This window comes from Erpetoichthys calabaricus, chromosome 2 (genome assembly GCF_900747795.2).
Source record: "Erpetoichthys calabaricus chromosome 2, fErpCal1.3, whole genome shotgun sequence".
In the NCBI taxonomy this organism is placed as follows: Eukaryota; Metazoa; Chordata; class Cladistia; order Polypteriformes; family Polypteridae; genus Erpetoichthys; species Erpetoichthys calabaricus.
In genome coordinates this window covers 7,143,771-7,163,938 of record NC_041395.2, presented here as the reverse complement: position 1 = coordinate 7,163,938, position 20,168 = coordinate 7,143,771, and the positions used below count along the sequence as shown (strand labels likewise).

The window sequence follows — 20,168 nt, the reverse complement described above, 5'->3', positions numbered from 1 at the left end:
ACACAAATGAATCTCCATAACTGACCCAATAATTAGATCGATAAGGAAGCTCTTGTGATTTGTGTCCTGATTGACGACTTTGGCCCACCATCTTTATGTTACTTTTGCATGTTAATGCGTGAAGCACCTATTGTGGTAGCTCATATCTGTCAGTCCGTCTGCATGAAGCAACTCGGCGCCCAGTTGGACCCATTTTGAGCTGTGGCTCACTTCTTCTTCCAAGAAATGCGTCCAGACAGTTCAGTTTACATTCAGATGTCTTGAACTGGTCACATGTTACCAAGTCTTAAAATCCAATCCGCTGAAAAGCTCGTCCATCTCAAAATGGAGAAACGTTTGGTGCAACTTCAACCAGGTGTGAGTTTACCATTTCGGTTTGGCCTTGAGCTGGTCAGTTTTTCCTCTTCTACTCATCTGACGGCCATTCGGATGCCCAGTGTGCGTCGGGCAGAGCAGAGTGTGTGCGGGCAAACGGCTCCCACTGCAGCGCCCTCTCCTGGTGCTTTAGGTAACTGAACTAACGGAACACTAAAACGTCACTTTTCTTGAAATAAATGGAAGGGGCAAACAATCATGTCAGAATATAAAAGTCTGAATTGATTGTACAAAATTATCTGCAGATTATTAATGTACTTAACAATTACGACATTATCACCCTGCAGTTAAATGAGGTCTGAATAACACGGGAAAGGCGCAGCGGCCCTAAGTGATAATAAACACTGGATGGGTTTGAAAATGGTGGGAGGCTTCAGGGGCTCTCTGGTGCTCAGCCTCCCAGACAGTCTTTGTGTCCATCGTGGTCCATTTGCATTCCCGTTACACAATAAATCAGTTCCAAGTTCTTACTTATTTATACAATTTTAATGAATTCCTGGACCTCTGCAGCGCCTGATCATTCCTGCTCCACCATAAACTATGCAGGGATTGTTTTCCGAGCCCCACGCTGGGCTCTCATGACCTGTCGCCACCTTCTGGCACCTTCTTAGCACTGCCTCCAACCCCATTCTGCACTCTTTTCTCGCCCCATGATGACTTCCTCGATTTCTTCTTCCTCTTGTTCTAACCTACTCTGTTCTTTTTATTAGCCTGCGGGTGCACTAAGCAATCCGAGCGGCCTCAGCACCTTTTAATGAATATTAATAGCTAGATGGGCAACTTATCTCAGTTGCTTTACTCCTTTTATACGGTAATATTGTGACTGGTTTTATGTAAATGTTGGTCATTTTGTATTGTTAGCTATTTTTTAATTGCTAATTATTGGATACGACTCTATTGGGTACACTTCCAAAAATGTTAGGTTCCAAGAAATTGAACACCAATTAGTCAGAAACTGTTTAATAAGCACACCTGTCATAGCTGACTGTCATACCAGTGTGAATTTCCCATTGGGATTAATAAAGTATCTATCTATCTATCTATCTATCTATCTATCTATCTATCTATCTATCTATCTATCTATCTATCTATCTATCTATCTATCTATCTATCTATCTATCTATCTATCTATCTATCTATCTATCTATCTATCTATCTATCTATCTATCTATCTATCTATCTATCTATCTATCTATCTATCTATCTATCTATCTATCTATCTATCTATCTATCTATCTATCTATCAGTTAACTGCCAAGTCGCCAAGCACACCTGAATGCTATGCCATGCCGCACTGCCATTGGCTCACTTAATCTGACAAATCATCCATGCTGTTCATTATTTTGAGCGTCTTGTTGGTCGAATCAGTTTGATTTCAGGTCCTTGACACACACCGATTTATACCCGTACTGAGAATTCCATTTCAAATGGTATCGTGATAACCCTGGCATCCAAATTTTTAGATCAAATGAAAAACAATTTGTGAAGCATGGTTACCATATATACTCACGGATAAGTTGGGGCTTGATTTTACTGTATAATTTCAGGTATTTTATAATGTCGGTCGTATAAGTCGAATGCGGAAAACTCGCGCTATTGGTCCAAGAGATTATGATATGCTAATGCCCACCTGAGAGAGTAACCACGGGGCACACAGCCTTTTTTTTCTATGTGGGTGTGGCAATGCGCTGTATCAGTGTGTGCTCCTAACCCCTCCCTCTCTCTCTCTGTGGTGCCTACGTGATCACACGGTAATACCCGCACTATTCTGATGCGACGTTTGCACTGTTTTGTGTTTTTTGTATCTCACACCCTCATACAATTTTATCGTATGAGCATCCCTTATCTACGATGGAGCGTTCGATCAGAAGAAAATACGAAGCTGGTTTTAAATTAAATGTCATTGAAGTAGCAAAAAGAAATTGGTAACAAAATTCGATGTGTCTGAGAAACTGATGTGAGATTAGAAGAAGCAAGAAGATGAAAGGCACTATATAATAGATAGATGTGAAAGGCACTATATGATAGATAGATAAGGCTGTACATAATAGATGTGAAAGGCACTATATAACAGATAGATGTGAAAGGCACTATATGATAGATAGATAAGGCTCTATATGATTGATAGATAAGGCACTATATGATAGATAGATAGATAGATAGATAGATAGATAGATAGATAGATAGATAGATAGATAGATAGATAGATGTGAAAGGCACTATATAATAGATAGATGTGAAAGGCACTATATGATAGATAGATAAGGCTATATATGATAGATAGATGTGAAAGGCACTATATAATAGATAGATAGATAAGGCTCTATATAATAGATAGATAGATAGATGTGAAAGGCACTATATGATAGATAGATAGATAGATAGATAGATAGATAGATAGATAGATAGATAGATAGGGCACTATATAATAGATAGATAAATAGATAGCTAGATAGATGTGAAAGGCACTATATAATAGATTGACAGATAGATAGATAGATAGATAGATAGATAGATAGATAGATAGATAGGGCACTATATAATAGATAGATAAATAGATAGCTAGATAGATGTGAAAGGCACTATATAATAGATAGACAGATAGATGTGAAAGGCACTATATAATAGATAGATGTGAACGGGCGTATAAGTCGGGGTCTGATTTTATGATCGATTTTTCGGTTTCAAGACCCGACTTATACGCAACTATATACGGTAGTTTTTTTTTTTTTTTTTTGTGATCACATTTTTATTGATTAAATGAAAAAGGAATACATAAAAAACAACAACAATAACAATCCATGGTTGGTTATTTGGGGAATGGATAATCAAATGGTCTGCGTCTCCTTAGCAAATCCAGTCTGCTCCGGCCCTTCTTGTTACGGCGCCTCCGTGTTGTCAGACCTGTCTCGTTTGCCGGTCCTTGTAGCTCCACACCCCTTCCACGTCCTCTGTCTGAATGGTGAGTGGTGGTCTCAGAGACTCCATTGGCACACCAGAACTCCACCAGCAGCTCTTTTGTATCACTGATGCTGAGTTGCAGGTTGTTGTCCCCGCACCTCCACGACTCTCCAGCACCCCCACTCATCTCCATTATTAATGGTGGAGGAGCCATCTGAAGAATTCTGTAGATGCCAAGAGCTGGTTTTGTACTGGAAGTGTGTTGTGTGGAGAAGTGAACAGAAAGGGACACAGGACACTTCCCTGAGGTGCCTCCAGTGTTACACTCCACCATTTCTGACACTCAGCCTCACAAACTGCTGTCTGCTGGTCAGGTAGCCCATGACCCAGGAGAGTGTGGGGGCATCAAGATTCAAAGTCTTGAGATTTTTCTAACCAGTGGATGAATCAGAATGGAGTTGAAGACACTGGAAAACTCAAATGAGGGAGAGAACAGGAATATGTGGGCAAAAGAGTGATGGGAGTGGAAGTCCAGCAGATGAGAAAGTGAAGGAGGCTCAAAATGGAGATGGATGGAGAGAATGAAGAGGGATACCAAGGAAAAGGGATCTGACTTGGGAGGATGAGTTGTTTGGAGAAGGGTGGTCAAGCACAGAAGAAATGAAAATGTGGAGGTGGCTGTGTGGAGTAACAAAAACGGACAGAATAAGAAATGAGACCATCAGAGGGACAACAAAAGTGGGAGAGAAATCTAAGAAAGGATGCGTGTTGAGGAGAAACAATGAAGATGCTGGGAATAGAATGATGGGAGTGGAAGTCCAGGGGAAGACAAAGTGAGGGAGACTCAAAATGGAGATGGATGGAGTGAATAAAGAGGGACACTAAGGAAAAAAGATCTGACTGGGTGGGATGGAGGCACAGGACCAAGTTGTATGGAGAAGGCTGGTCAAGCACAGTAGAAGTGAGAAGGTGGAGGTGGATGTGTGGACAAAAAAATGGACAGAATAAGAAATGAGACCATCAGAGGGGACAACAAAAGTGGGATCTAAGAAAGAACTGGAAAGGACATGTGATGAGGAGAGACAAGGAAGACGTGAGTGAGCAAAAGAGTGAAGAGAAAGTGAAGGAGACCAAATTGGAGATGGATGGATAGAATAAAGAAGACTTCAAAGGAGAAAGGATGAGACTGGGGAGGAGGAGGCGCAGGGCCGGGTTGTATGCAGAAGGCCGGTGAAGCACATCAACCCCACCCAGAAGTGGGAGAAGAAGAAGTAAATGACAGGGATACCAGAAGTGTCTCCATGCTGCAGTCCCACCAAGCCTCCCGACTCCCTAAATCTGCCGTTACTTCTTTTTTTTCTTTCCAGGAGAATCTCCCATTTTAAATGCGCCTTTTTCTCTGCGCTCTGCCTGTTCTTCTTTTCCTAAACGTTTGTGTCATAAACGTGAAGGAAATGAAAGAGTAAAGACGTGTGCTAACGCTTAGTGTTTCTTTTTTTGTTGGCCTTTGTTTATGGCCGACTTTTGGCTTCCTTTCTCATTACGTAACACCGGGGCGTCTTTTTCAGTTTAATTGCTAAGCCATCAAACTCGGCTCACTCATGTGGAATAACTGCCTGTGTTCTTTTGTGACCCCGTCTGCTGGAGTCGGCCTGATGCTTACACAGATTTACAAATATTGTACAACACAACAAGGAGACATTTATGGCCAGGCAGTAACTAGCGGGTCCTTTTCCAGCTAAATAAGTAGAAACGCGGAGGCCCAGAAACGGTGACGCCAGCGTAATGGAGGTTATGCTGATAGAAGATCAGGCCTGTTGGAAATAAGGGAACGTAAAGTGAAGGAAGAACTCCAGCTAGGAGCAAACCTCCCGAGTGGCCGTGACGCTAAGTGACCAGGACTGACCTGGGCCACCAGGCCTGCTGTCTTCTCGTAGCCATGTGGTGGAAGCTGCTAATGATGGAGTCAACGCAGTGGTCTGCTGCTGAGGTGTTGTTCTTCCACGGTCTGGAGTTGCATCGAGGCCTGGGGGTAGCAGAAGACCCCACGTGTCAAACCAAGAAACAGAATGGCTGATAGTGAGTAGCATGTGGGACGAGGAGCCTAGTGAGCAGCACTGGGGGTCCTACAAAAAGACATTCAGCATTTGACCGAAGGGGCATCCATCCATCTGTCATGACAAGCAGACGCATCACGCCAAAGAGAGTGCAGAGCCGGCGTTTGCTGATTTTCTCCTCCGTTGTACTGAATGGCTGGGGTCTCGTCTCTAAAAACAGGGCCACACTCAGAAACAAGCGCAAAAGTTTGGGTTTAGAAAATATGAACTTGTCATGAAGATTGGCAGATTTTGACCTTTCATAAGTCCCATGCAGACTTTCTCGGTGTTGGCATTTTAGCGACTTCTGGCAACGGGACAGTAAAGTGAAGAGAAAATCACGTTTTTGTGATGCGTCGGCCACATTCTGATGTTCTTGAGCTAATTCTGTCCCAGGTGTGACTGACTTATCTTCTCAGTGTTGGTAATACCACCTAACGCTTACACGTCATGTCACTAGCCTGTCTATATAAATGGTGGGCTGCGTGTCGTATGACATAACTGGCAGTGATTCAACAGCCGTAGGGGATTTGGCATTCGGCGCCCTTAAGTGTGAACTAGCCGACTGCTCAGGAATCTCATAGTCGATCCTGAGTGGGATACACAGGGAAGATGGCCAGCAGTCTGTGAAGTGTTACAACTTATTGAGAGAAAAAAAAGGTGAACATCTAAACAGCATGAGGAGCACAAGCATGTGGATCAAATGGTGGCAACGCCGTCCGGATGTAGCTCATGCATCATGTTAAAAATGAAGTCTGATGTAAGGCCGATCTGTGCTGCTTACATCGAGGTGGGCTACTCCACTGCCTTCAATCTCATGAAGATAGAGAGATAGATGTGAAAGGCACTAGATAATAGATAGATAGATGGATAGAAAGATTTGAAAGGCACTATATAATGGACAGAAAGATGTGAAAAGCACTATATGATATCTAGATAGATAGATAGATAGATAGATAGATAGATAGAAAGGCACTATATGATGGATAAATAGTTATGAAACATTATATAACTAGGGGGCTCCGCCCCCTGCTCGCTTCGCTCGCCAACCCCTGGTGTTGGGAATGACAAAGAGCGTGACGTATGAATGAGATATAGAATAGTGTGACGGTGTAGATGGTGCAAATAGAAAGCAAACAATAAAGTGTGTGGCACAGTGTAAAGGTTTATTTGAAAATTTCTTTGTACACGCCGTTTAAGTGTAAAAGGTAATTCCAGCTCAGAACTTGTAAGGTCATTTAAGATGGTTATTGTTGTGATCAGAGTCAAGTTTGTCAGAGATTAGAAAGAGTTGTGTCTCTCCAGGAAGTAATGGAATGACTTGGGTATTTATGTTTTCCACATTAATATTTTTTGGACATAATATAGTGCGTTGTGTTAAAAGGGGCATTTGGTCTAATGAGATTGCTGTTCCAAATCTCTCTGTAACTAAGTCGTCGCAGATAAAGGCTTGAGGAATTGTAATAATATGTGGCTGAAGTCCATCTGTATTGGTGAGTGTACCATCTCTCAGTTGTAATAAGCAATTGTTATGATCTGGTTCTGGACATCGTATCTTTTTTACTAACTGTATCTTTTGAAAGCAATGCCAATTGTCTGCGTATTTTAAGGTGCACTGAACAATAGCTGAGTGCAAGGCATCTGGAAGAATAGCTAATCACTGTCTAAAATCTCCTCCTCATAAAAGTACCTTTCATCCAAATCGAATATTATTATTCATAAACGTTTGTAGAAGTTTATGAATGGTGTTGAGTAAGTGACTTCATGCCATTGAACATTCATCAATAAACAACATTTTTTCAAGACGGATGTCACGTGCAGTGCCACCGTTAATGTTCATAGTGGATACCGATTTGTAGGATCTAATGCAGTTGATAAAGATTTCACTTTCAGGTACATCGTCAGTTATAAGCTTCTGTAGATATTCAGTATATGAATGTAAAGAAGGCAGTCTAATTTGACCCTTTTGACAACAACGTGTAAATGTATAACTTGTATTGCCAGTTGTTTCTTCAGGGAAGTGAAGTGAATGACAATGATTGCAAATGACAGTCATTAATCCGAATGAATTTTCCTGGTGTATGTTTTCCTTGTGCCGTTTGAGAGGCGCGTTGTTGCATGTGTAGTATTTGGGACGTGTTGTTTTGGAGCTGTAATCGATTTGCCTGTGCTGTGTGAGAAGCCCGTTGTAGCCTTCGCTGCCATTAACGTATGTCTGAGACGGGAGGTGTTTCGTTTTGAATCCGTGCCTGTTGCGATGCAGCACTTTGATTGATAGTTTGCGTCATGTGGATCTAGGATGTAGATTTGTGCATATTTGCGTTGTTGATTTGTTTCAGGGTGCACTGTTCCAATGCGATGCAGTATTTGTGCACATATGCGAAAGCAGTATGGGCCATTGCCTTTTGGTGGCCTGATATTTACTCCGGTATATGCAAAAGCAAATGAACTATTGTAGGATCTAATGCAGTTCATAAAGTTTTTGCTTTTAGGTACATCGTTAGTTAGAAGCTTTAGTTGAGCTTTGCGTTTTTGGAGTCGAGACATTTTTTCTTTTAGAAATATGGATAAGTAATAAGGAGTATTGCACTCACTGTTAATATGGAGCCTTTTCTGCGGTTGAACGGTTAATAGTGCCTTATTGTAATGAGATCCACCTATGCTGCATAGCCGTCTATTTTGTTGTTTCTTTCGTGTTCGTGTGTTTGTTCCTGTTATCATTTCCTTTTCGTTTTGTACCCGTGACCGTGTATTCATGACTTGTTTCTTTCTCAGCATGCGAAATATGGATAAGTAATAAGGAGGATCGCAGTCACTGTTAATATGTTTCCTTTTCTGCAGTTGAACGGTTAATAGTGCTTTATTGTAAGGAGATCCACCAATGCTGACACCTATGCTGTCTAGTGTGAAGGTGCTGACGTTCACTTTAGAATATGTGGCTTTGGGTGTCACTTCTTATGGATGTGTGTGTGTGTTTGTGTGTGTGGGGGGGGGGGGGGGGGGGGGTTGAGGATTGTTGTCACGCGAGCGTCTTCTTTCTTTTTTTGTTCCCGTGTCCTGTTGAATCCCCCTCTTTGTGTGTGTCCCGTCCCTCGCTTGAAGGGTCTGTGGGGTGGTTTTGTGTTCTTTTTTTTGTGTTCCATGGGCTTGTTGAATCCCCCTCTTGGTGTGTGTCCCGTCCGGTGCCTGTAGGGGGGGGGGGGTGCCTTGCTATTGTGCGCGAGCCTCTTTTTTTTTTTTTTTTTTTGGGTCTAGTTTCGTGTGCAATGTGTTTCGTGCTTTGCTTGCGTTTGAATACTTTTTTATGTGCCGTTTCCTTTTTTCGGTGCTCTTTGCGCCTCATTTCTCAATTTTTCCTGTGCTCACTCCTTTTTTCTGCGGCCCCTCATCCGCCTCTCTCGCCCTCTTCTATCCGCCTTTCTCGGCTCCTCAGCCAACCCTTGCGGACTCTTTTTGCGCCTGTGCAGTACGTCTTTTTGCAGCTACGGCCCATTGCCGGATGTGCCTGCGTCCATCATCCGGTTTAGCATTCTCGGTTAGTAATATGGATAGATAGATAGATAGATATGAAAGACACTATATAATAGATGGATAGAAAGATTTGAAAGGCACTATATTTTACATAGATAGAATGAAAGGCACTATATAATGGATAAATAGATGCGAAACATTATATGATGGATGGATAGTTATGAAACATTATATAATGGATAGATAGATAGAAAGGCACTATATAATGGATAGATAGTTATGAAACATATAATGGATAGATAGATAGATAGATAGATAGATAGATAGATAGATAGATAGATAGATAGATAGATAGATAGATAGATAGATAGAAAGGCACTATATAATGGATAGATAGTTATGAAACATTATATAATGGATGGATGGATAGATGGATAGATAGAAAGGCACTATATGATGGATAGATAGTTATCCATCCATCCATTTTCCAACCCGCTGAATCTGAACACAGGGTCACGGGGGTCTGCTGGAGCCAATCCCAGCCAACACAGGGCACAAGGCAGGAAACAATCCTGGGCAGGGTGCCAACCCACCGCAGGACACACACAAACACACCCACACACCAAGCACACACTAGGGCCAATTTAGAATCGCCAATCCACCTAACCGGCATGTCTTTGGACTGTGGGAGGAAACCGGAGCGCCCGGAGGAAACCCACGCAGACACGGGGAGAACATGCAAACTCCACGCAGGGAGGACCCGGAAAGAGAACCCGGGTCCCCAGGTCTTCCAACTGCGAGGCAGCAGCACTACCCACTGCGCCACCGTGCCGCCCGATAGATAGTTATGAAACATATAATGTATAGATAGATAGAAAGGCACTATATGATGGATAGATAGTTATGAAATATTATATAATGGATAGATAGATAGATAGATAGATAGATAGATAGATAGATAGATAGATAGAAAGGCACTATATAATGGATAGATAGTTATGAAACATTATATAATGGATGGATAGATAGTTATGAAACATTATATAATGGATGGACGGATGGATAGATTGATATGAAAGGCACTATATAATAGATAGATAGATACATAGAAAGATGTGAAATGCACTACATAATTGATAGAATGAAAGGCACTGTATAGATAGATAGATAGAAAGGCACTATATAATGGATAGTTATGAAACATTATATAATGGATAATCACCACCTATGGGAGGGGCCAAGGAGGTCGGGTGCAGTGTGAGTTGGGTGGTGGCCGAAGGCGGGGACCTTGGCGGTCCGATCCTTGGCTACAGAAGCTGGCTCTTGGGACGTGGAATGTCACCTCTCTGAAGGGGAAGGAGCCTGAGCTAGTGCGCGAAGTTGAGAGGTTCCGGCTAGATATAGTCGGGCTCACCTCGACGCACAGCTTGGACTCTGGAACCAATCTCCTTGAGAGGGGCTGGACTCTGTACCACTCTGGAGTTGCCCCCGGTGAGAGGCGCCGAGCGGGTGTGGGTATACTTATTGCCCCCCCCGACTTGGAGCCTGTACATTGGGGTTTACCCCGGTGGACGAGAGGGTAGCCTCCCTTCGCCTTCGGGTGGGGGGACGGGTCCTAACTGTTGTTTGTGCGTATGCACCAAACAGCAGTTCGGAGTACCCACCCTTTTTGGAGTCCCTGGAGGGGGTGCTAGAGGGCATACCTTCTGGGGACTCCCTCGTTCTGCTGGGAGACTTCAGTGCTCACGTGGGCAATGACAGTGAGACCTGGAAGGGCGTGATTGGGAGGAATGGCCCCCCGATCTGAACCCGAGCGGTGTTTTGTTATTGGACTTCTGTGCTCATCACGGATTGTCCATAACGAACACCATGTTCAAGCATAGGGGTGTTCATATGTGCACTTGGCACCAGGACACCCTAGGCCTCAGTTCGATGATCGACTTTGTGCTCGTGTCGTCGGACTTGCGGCCACATGTCTTGGACACTCGGGTGAAGAGAGGGGCGGAGCTGTCAACTGATCACCACCTGGTGGTGAGTTGGCTTCGATGGTGGGGGAGGATGCCGGTCAGGCGTGGTAGGCCCAAACGTGTTGTGAGGGTCTGCTGGGAACGTCTGGCAGAGCCCCCTGTCAGAAGTAGCTTCAACTCCCACCTCCGGCAGAACTTCGACCATGTCCCGAGGGAGGTGGGGGACATTGAGTCCGAATGGGCCATGTTCCGTGCCTCTATTGTTGAGGCGGCTGACCGGAGCTGTGGCCGTAAGGTGGTCGGTGCCTGTCGTGGCGGCAATCCCCGAACCCGTTGGTGGACACCGGCGGTGAAGGATGCCGTCAAGCTGAAGAAGGAGTCCTACAGGACCCTTTTGTCCTGTGGGACCCTGGAGGCAGCTGATAGGTACCGGCAGGCCAAGCGGAATGCGGCTTTGGTGGTTGCTGAGGCAAAAACTCGGGCGTGGGAGGAGTTTGGGGAGGCCATGGAGAACGACTTTCAGACGGCTTCGAGGAGATTCTGGTCCACCATCCGGCGTCTCAGGAAGGGGAAGCAGTGCAGTGTCAACACTGTATATGGTGGGGATGGTGCGCTGCTGACCTCGACTCGGGACGTTGTGGGTCGGTGGGGGGAGTACTTCGAAGACCTCCTCAATCCCATTAACATGCCTTCCAATGAGGAAGCAGAGCCTGGGGACTCAGAGGTGGGCTCCATCTCTGGGACTGAGGTCACCGAGGTGGTCAAAAAACTCCTTGGTGGCAGGGCCCCGGGGGTGGATGAGATACGCCCGGAGTTCCTCAAGGCTCTGGATGTTGTAGGACTGTCTTGGTTGACACGCCTCTGGAACATCGCATGGACATCAGGGACAGTGCCTCTGGATTGGCAGACCGGGGTGGTGGTCCCCCTCTTTAAGAAGGGGGATCGGAGGGTGTGTTCCAACTACAGAGGGATCACACTCCTCAGCCTCCCTGGAAAAGTCTATTCAGGGGTCCTGGAGAGGAGGGTCCGTCGGATAGTCGAGCCTCGGATTCAGGAGGAACAGTGTGGTTTTCGTCCTGGTCGCGGAACAGTGGACCAGCTCTATACCCTTAGCAGGATCCTGGAGGGTGCATGGGAGTTTGCCCAACCAGTCTACATGTGTTTTGTGGACTTGGAAAAGGCATTCGACCGTGTCCCTCGGGGAATCCTGTGGGGGGTACTCCGAGAGTATGGGGGTACCGGCCCCCCTGATAAGGGCTGTTCGGTCCCTGTACGATCGGTGCCAGAGCTTGGTCCGCATTGCCGGCAGTAAGTCGAACCCGTTTCCAGTGAGAGTTGGACTCCGCCAGGGCTGCCCTTTGTCACCGATTCTGTTCATAACTTTTATGGACAGAATTTCTAGGCGCAGCCAGGGCGTTGAGGGGGTCCGGTTTGGTGGGCTCAGGATTGGGTCACTGCTTTTTGCAGATGATGTTGTCCTGTTTGCTTCATCAGGCCGTGCTCTTCTGCTCTCTCTGGATCGGTTCGCAGCCGAGTGTGAAGCGGCTGGGATGAGAATCAGCACCTCCAAATCCGAGACCATGGTCCTCAGCCGGAAAAGGGTGGAGTGCCCTCTCAGGGTTGGTAGCGAGATCCTGCCCCAAGTGGAGGAGTTCAAGTATCTCGGGGTCTTGTTCACGAGTGAGGGAAGAATGGAGCGTGAGATCGACAGGCGGATCGGTGCGGGATCCGCAGTAATGCAGGCATTGCATCGGTCTGTCGTGGTGAAAAAGGAGCTGAGCCGCAAGGCGAAGCTCTCAATTTACCAGTCGATCTATGTTCCTATCCTCACCTATGGTCATGAGCTATGGGTAGTGACCGAAAGAACGAGATCGCGAATACAAGCGGCTGAAATGAGTTTCCTCCGCAGGGTGTCTGAGCTTTCCCTTAAAGATAGGGTGAGAAGCTCAGTCATCCGGGAGGGGCTCAGAGTAGAGCCGCTGCTCCTCCGCATCGAGAGGAGTCAGATGAGGTGGCTCGGGCATCTGATCAGGATGCCTCCTGGACGCCTCCCTGGTGAGGTGTTCCGGGCACGTCCAACCGGGAGGAGGCCCCAGGGAAGACCCAGGACACGTTGGAGGGACTATGTCTCTCGACTGGCCTGGGAACGCCTTGGGATTCTCCCGGAAGAGCTAGAAGAAGTGGCCGGGGAGAGGGAAGTCTGGGCATCTCTGCTCAAGCTGCTGCCCCCGCGACCCGACCTCGGATAAGCGGGAGACAATGGATGGATGGATGGATGGATAGATAGAAAGGCACTATATAATGGATAGATAGTTATGAAACATTATATAATGGATAGATAGATAGAAAGGCACTATATGATGGATAGATAGTTATGAAACATTATATAATGGATGGATGGATGGATAGATAGATATGAAAGGCACTATATAATAGATAGATAGATACATAGAAAGATGTGAAATGCACTATATAATTGATAGAATGAAAGGCACTGTATAGATAGATAAATAGAAAGGCACTATATAATGGATAGTTATGAAACATTATATAATGGATAGATAGATGTGAAAGGCACTATATAATTGATAGATAGTGTTAAAGCAAAGGCACTGTATGTTATATGGGTAGACTGACAGGTTGAACGCTCAGACTTACTAACTGACTAATTTACTTTATTTGTCTTTTTACCTAACGCTCACTTCTGTCTTCAGCTCTCTTCCTTTTTCTCCCCTCATACAGATTGGGGCTAACGCACTGGAGGCCTTTGTGCATGAGCAGTTTGACGAGCTTCACCGACTGGTGCTACTCGAGCAGAGACGCGCACTGCACCTGGTCGACCTGAAGGAGGCGGTGGCGACGGCGCACGCTGCTGAGAAGATGGCAGAGATAAACTCGGAGACGGAGAAGTTGAAAGAAGAAATGGAGGAGATCAACAAACAGTTGAGTGCTTTATACCAGAATGCCGAGCCGCCTCAGGAGGTGAGCAGTCATTTAATTATCTAATATTACGTTAATCTTGCCGTGTCATGATTGTGTTATAAATTGTAATGTTTGGTTTTTTTTTTTTTATGTTTAGTGGTGTAGTTGATGACACCAGCAAGTGTCACCATTTCAGACTGGTCTCACTGCAGCATGTCCAGCATGTCATGTGTAGTAGCAACAGCAGTGGCAGTTTATTGTCACGTGTGCAGAGTACGCTGAGCTTTTTAAATCGCTCTTTTCATGGAGTTGTGCAGGTCCCGCCCGTGTGACTCTTGATTCTCATTCACTTCACTTCTGATTCCTTTGAGTTTGATCTGAATCCTTACTGAGAGCTCCATCACTGAGGCTTCTCTCATTCCTCCTACGAGTACAATGCAGTAGCCACACATCAGTTGTTTGTTAGGTGGAGTGGTGGCTCAGAGGTTAGCGATCTGCGTCAGTAATTGGAAGGTTGCTGGTTCGAGTCCCGTAATGCCAGAAGTGGGAGAACTCGAGGGTTGGTGGCAGGACTGGCACTCCCTCCACTGTAAAATGGCCTCACGAGGCCCCACTGTATTGTGGCGCTGTGGTGTCTCCCCGTTGTGCACCTGAACTCGGGTCCTGATTTGGGATCCTGAGGGGGTTTGTCGTGTGGTGCGTGCAGCAATGCGCTATATCAGTGCAGGCTCCCAGGCCCTCTCTCTACTCTCTGTTAATGGAGCTGTTTAAACATCCTGTGACACTGTGATTCAGTGAGTTAACACACTTAAATCTGAACCTTATAAAAATAACACTCTTCATTTCTAACAATTATTTGCTTCCATTGTATATTTGTTACTGGTCATGTGTCATTCACTGGCTCTCTTGGGTTTAAACCGAATCATTACCCGAAAACGAGGCCTGTGATTCATTTGATTGGCAGACTTAATCATCACCCGTGAAGGAGTCGCACGATTCTCTTTTTGGCTTACGATTCTTGAATCGACTCCTTACCTGAGAACAAGCTGCCTGATTCCTGTTCATTTCTTCTTGAATGTATCGTCTTGTGTTAAGCTCTGTGTTGTACAACGTCTGTGTGATGGTAATAAAATCAAAAGAGCATTTTTGACGGCAGGACACAAAAGAGGTGCTTGTGGTTTAAAGTGACCTCCTTGTCCTCGGCTTTTGCCCAACAGTTATCTGTCTTTTTTGGGTCCTTATCGGGTGGTCCGATACAAAAGGTGCTCTCTTCTATAGTGCTCAACACATGTAGATGGCAAAAACGGGACATAAAAGCTGAGAGTCCATATTTTGGTTTGTGATATGCGAGTACCTGCTCTCCAATTCTGATATTTCAAAGATGTGGTCCACTTCTACATGTTCTTGGGGGTCCACATCAGTGACCGGTTGGACTGGTCTCATAACACAGAGGAACTAGAGAAGAAAAAGCAGAGCAGAGCGCCTCTATCTTAGGAGACGGTGTTCTGTCAATGTGGTGACTGACATCTTTCATGTCTTCTACAACTCTGTGATGGCCAGTGTGGTGTGCTGGCCTGGTGACATCACATTACGAGAGGACCACCGAATCAACAAGTTCATTAAAGAGACAAACTTGGTTATGGGACACACTGTGGACTCCCTGGGTGTAGTGATGGAGGAGAGAATGAAAACAAAACTGAGTGCCATCATGAACAACACTGCACAACCTCTCTGTGACAAACCAACACTGAGGACTTTCAGCCAACAAATCAGTCAGCAAACTTGGGTCAAGCACAGCGATGGGGGGCTCCCGTTCGTAATACGCCTGTACAACGCCTCACTGCGACCGCCACTGCCAAGTCAGTTGTCTTTCCTATTAAATGTTCTTCATTTTCAGTCATTCAGGGATGTGATACAACTATTTTAATATATGTATTTATTGTTAAAGCCACATAATGTCAGACAGCCTGTCTGTTAGTCTGTCTGTATAGCCATCTATCTATACAGTAGATCTTACCTACTATACCAAAATCTGTCTATCTATCTGTTATATAGTGCCTTTCATATCTATCTATCTATCTATCTATCTATCTATCTATCTATCTATCTATCTATCTATCTATCTATCTATCTATCTATCTATCTATCTATCTATCTATCTATCTGATATAGTGCCTTTCGTCAGTCTGACTGTCCGGATGTCTAACCCTTTGATCTCAAACCCCATTGTTTTCAGTTTGGACCCTAAACAGCTGTCCTGGCCTCTTTGTCCCAGTTCTGGTGGAGGGGACTCTATTGTGACAATATGCAAACTGGAGGTGGAACAAACGCTGTGAAATCCTTCATGTAGCTTAATCAAGCTTCAGGCTCACCACACAATCTATCACAGTGGAAGTGACTGTCACTGAGATGGTCCACTCTCGGTGTCTTCGGCGCACAGATAATTTTCTTTTGTTGAGGCAGACCACTGTGTGTAACACCTCATGTCTGCTTGTTGCTGTGTTTCTGGTCATAAATTGCTTGCTTTTCGACGTGAACTCCATTAGGAGGACACACTTGACGTTATCCAGTGTGACAGTTTTTCTAATAACTTTGTGGCAGAGATTTGTGGATTTTAATTTGTTGACCGTTTTCTCGGTTGAGCTCAATCGACTCTATCCCACACATACACACGGGCCTGGGAGACGACTTTGGAGCTTGTCGATTTTGTAATTCCACCCCGAGCCAGGAGTTGGCGCTGCCTTGTAACAGTTCTGTGATCCTTCCCTCTGCAGAGCTGAAGATATGACATCACTTCCTGTCCTGAGGCTCCTGGACCCGCCCCTTCCGCCTCACTGCCTTCATAACCAGCGTCACCGCCGTCTTGCCCCAGTCTAATGATTGATGTTGCTCAAGTTTTATTGTTTTTACTCTGTCATCTTTGGGGTTTGCCTGAGGGGGCCCTGACCTTTTATCATTGCTCTATTTTTCAATTCTTTACAGGAAGGCGTCCATCACGGGGGGGGTTGGGGGTGAGGATTTTGGTGTCCCCCAAATTCACATGGGCTGCTGCATAGAAACAATACACATCTGCATTTCTTACTTCTCTGCAGGCTGGCGGTTCTTCTGCTCGCGGGCTTGTGGGGGGCCGTAAGGGCCTTTAAACTTTTATGACAGTCGAGCTGCTCTGCTAGGCCTTCATTATTCTGAAACGGCACTTTGTATTTTCCTCAGCGATCCAAACAAAATGCAAACATCACTTATTTTTAATCGCATGCCTTGACGTCTCGCAGTGGCGGCGGCGGAGGCAGCATGCTGGATACTGTAAATATTTCCTGACGGTAATTAAATGCAACCCATTTCAAAAACAAGGCTAAATATACAGCCAGCGGTGGGCTTCCCAAAAGGCAGAAATAGGTCAAGTGGAACCATTATTGGTCGGCTCAAAGCTTTCGCTTGCATGAAAGGGTTTTTGTTATGGATGCAAGTGGGACTGGGCCTGTTAAAAGCAATTAATTTTTAAAGAGAAGTTGTTCCTGCAGAGGCTTTGGAAATCTTGGGAAGTTTGATATAATCAGGGATTTGCTCGGCTGCCGTAAGTGCGCTGATCTCAAGTCTGCGGTGCGTGTGCCCGTCAGGACAGAAGGCACAGTTTGGATTAAATGAAGTGAGACGCATGGAGGACGGCATGTCGTGCGGATCACTTCATTGGTGTGTAGAGGCGTCTGGAGGTTTGTGGGGTCTTTGCTGGGCTTGTGGCCATTTCCAACAACAACAGCTTTTATTTATATCGTGCATTTTCATACAAATGTTTGTACCTCATTTAGCACCGTGACGTCCCACTGGTCTGTTCTTCCTCGACTTGGGGTCTGTTAGGACGCGGCTGGAGGTGCCCAGTTTGCCATCCGTTTTAATGTGCCGCTCATGCTGTCTACGGCGCCTTCAGAACGCCTGTTTCACGTATTGTTATGTCGCAGCCCAAATCATTTCGATTCATTTTTACCAACATCAAGGACCACCCAATACCCCCGAATGAGAAAGGAAGAGCAGGATTATTAGAAAAAAACATAAAAAAATGCAGGGGTGTCCCAACTCCTGGTGGTCCTGGTGGGCCGCAGTGGCTACAAGTTTTCATTCTGACCATCTCCTTAATCAGTGAGCCGTCTTTGCTGCTGATTCACTTGTTTGGCCTTCGTTTTACTTGACGTGACTCGGACCCCCTTCGTTGTTTCTTCTTCCTTAATGAGCAGCCAAAAAATAATAAGACACAAAACATGACCATGTAACCTGAAAATAAAGAAAGGTGAAGGTCTTGGTCATGTTGGTCTGCTCAGGTCACCCACACATCTTGACGGTGATCTCAGAAAAAAATGAAAATCAGTCATCTGAGAGCAGCATCAAGTCCTGATATAACTTTTATGGACAGAATTTCTAGGCGCAGCCAGGGTGTTGAGGGGGTCCAGGATTGGGTCACTGCATTTTGCAGATGATGTTGTCCTGTTTGCTTCAGGTCGTGATCTTCAGCTCTCTCTCTGGATCGGTTCGCAGCTGAGTGTGAAGCGGCTGGGATGGGAATCAGCACCTCCAAATCCGAGACCATGGTCCTCAACCGGAAAAGGGTGGAGTGCCCTCTCAGGGTTGGTGGCGAGATCCTGCCCCAAGTGGAGGAGTTCAAGTATCTCGGGGTCTTGTTCACGAGTGAGGGAAGAATGGAGCGTGAGATCGACAGGCGGATCAGTGCGGCGTCCACAGTGATGAGGGCTCTGCATCGGTCTGTCGTGGTGAAAAAGGAGCTGAGCCGTAAGGCAAAGATGTCAGTTTACCAGTCGATCTACGGTCCTACCCTCACCTATGGTCATGAGCTATGGGTAGTGACCGAAAGAACGAGATCGCGAATACAAGCGGCTGAAATGAGTTTCCTCCGCAGGGTGTCTGGGCTCTCCCTTAAAGATAGGGTGAGAAGCTCAGAGTAGAGCCGCTGCTCCTCCGCATCGAGAGGAGTCAGATGAGGTGGCTCGGGCATCTGATCAAGATGCCTCCTGGACGCCTCCCTGGTGAGGTGTTCGGGGCACGTCCAACCGGGAGGAGGCCCCAGGGAAGACCCAGGACACGCTGCAGGGACTATGTCTCCCGGCTGGCCTGGAAACGCCTCGGGATTCTCCTGGAAGAGCTAGAAGAAGTGGCCGGGGAGAGGGAAGTCTGGGCATCTCTGCTGAAGCTGCTGCCCCCGTGACCCGATCTTGGATAAGCGGAAGAGGATGGATGGATGGACCAATTCAGAGGACTGAATCTTTAAAAACAGGGCTATGAAAATGAAGAGAAAAGGAGTTAATTAGCAGTGAAAACTGAATAGGAAAAGAGTCCGAATGAAAACCTGCAGCCACTGTGGCCCACCAGGACCACCAGGAGTTGGACACCCCTGCCTTACACAGTACGTCGTGGTGACCGCCATTCCCGCCTGCAGCCATCTTGGGTCTGACGCCACCAGCTCCACACACCTGATTTTGAGGGGTTTCTGCCTTTTCTTCTCTGCTGATCTGTCAGGTTGGATGGAGACCATCGGTGGACAGCTCTCTTCAGGTCTCTCCAGAGATGTTCGATTGGGTTCAAGTGCAGGCTCTGGCTGGGCCACTCCAGGACATTTCCAGAGTTGTCTCTAAGCCGCTTCTACGTTTTCTTTGCTTTTGTAGACCTTTGCAAACTCCAAGTGGGCTTTAACGGGTCTTTTACTGAGGAGAGCCATCTACTTGGCCACTCCGCCATGAAGCCCAGGGTCAGTGGTAATGGTTGTCTTTCTTGGCAGGTCCTCTGAAATTCAGCCAAAATGACCATCCAGTTGTTGGTGACCTCTCCACCCCAGTTGCTCAGCCCAGTTCGAGATGTGTGTAGTAGCCCTCATGTCTGCTTATTGCTAAGGTTCTGGGCGTAAATTTCTTGTTCTTTGATGGCAACACCATTAGAAGGACACGGACTATGTGGCTTCTCTTCTGGCCATGGAATAATAGACCAGAGTGCTCTGAGCAGGTTTTCATTAAGGGTATTCCCTCTCCTTTCCCTCGACCCTCACTAGCCTGCCAGTCCCTGATGCTGCCACCATTGGAGTGCTACTGCAGAGGTGATGAGCCATGCCAGGTTTCCTCCAGACATGCTGACGCCAATCTTGGGTTCCATCAGACCAGAGAATCTTGAGCCTTACGGTCTGTGAGTCGTTTAGGTGCCATTTTTGCAAACTCCAAGTGGGCTTTCACGTGTCTTTTACCGAAGAGAGTCGTCTACTTGGCCAATCCGTCATGAAGCCCAGGGTCAGTGGAGTGTTTCTGTAATGGTTGTTTATCTTGGCTGGTCCTCTGAAGCTGTGATGAGAGGTCAATGGTGAAGTGTGATTTTTAAATAAAATCGAGTCCTGGAGTGTGCAGATAGTGAACGTGTGAGCGTTCACGTGTGAGTGTGCACGCAC

General features: G+C 46.0%; 1 protein-coding gene across 2 annotated transcripts in view; it reads left to right on the top strand.

Moving 5' to 3' along the window:
* trim44 (tripartite motif containing 44) overlaps positions 1-20,168 on the top strand; it is a 312,379-nt gene that overhangs the window by 166,203 nt on the left and 126,008 nt on the right. For both annotated transcript variants that reach the window (XM_051923624.1, XM_051923623.1), the window contains exon 3: positions 13,553-13,792. In XM_051923624.1, the coding sequence (XP_051779584.1) occupies positions 13,553-13,792 (240 nt within the window). The remainder of the gene's footprint in view (positions 1-13,552; positions 13,793-20,168) is intronic.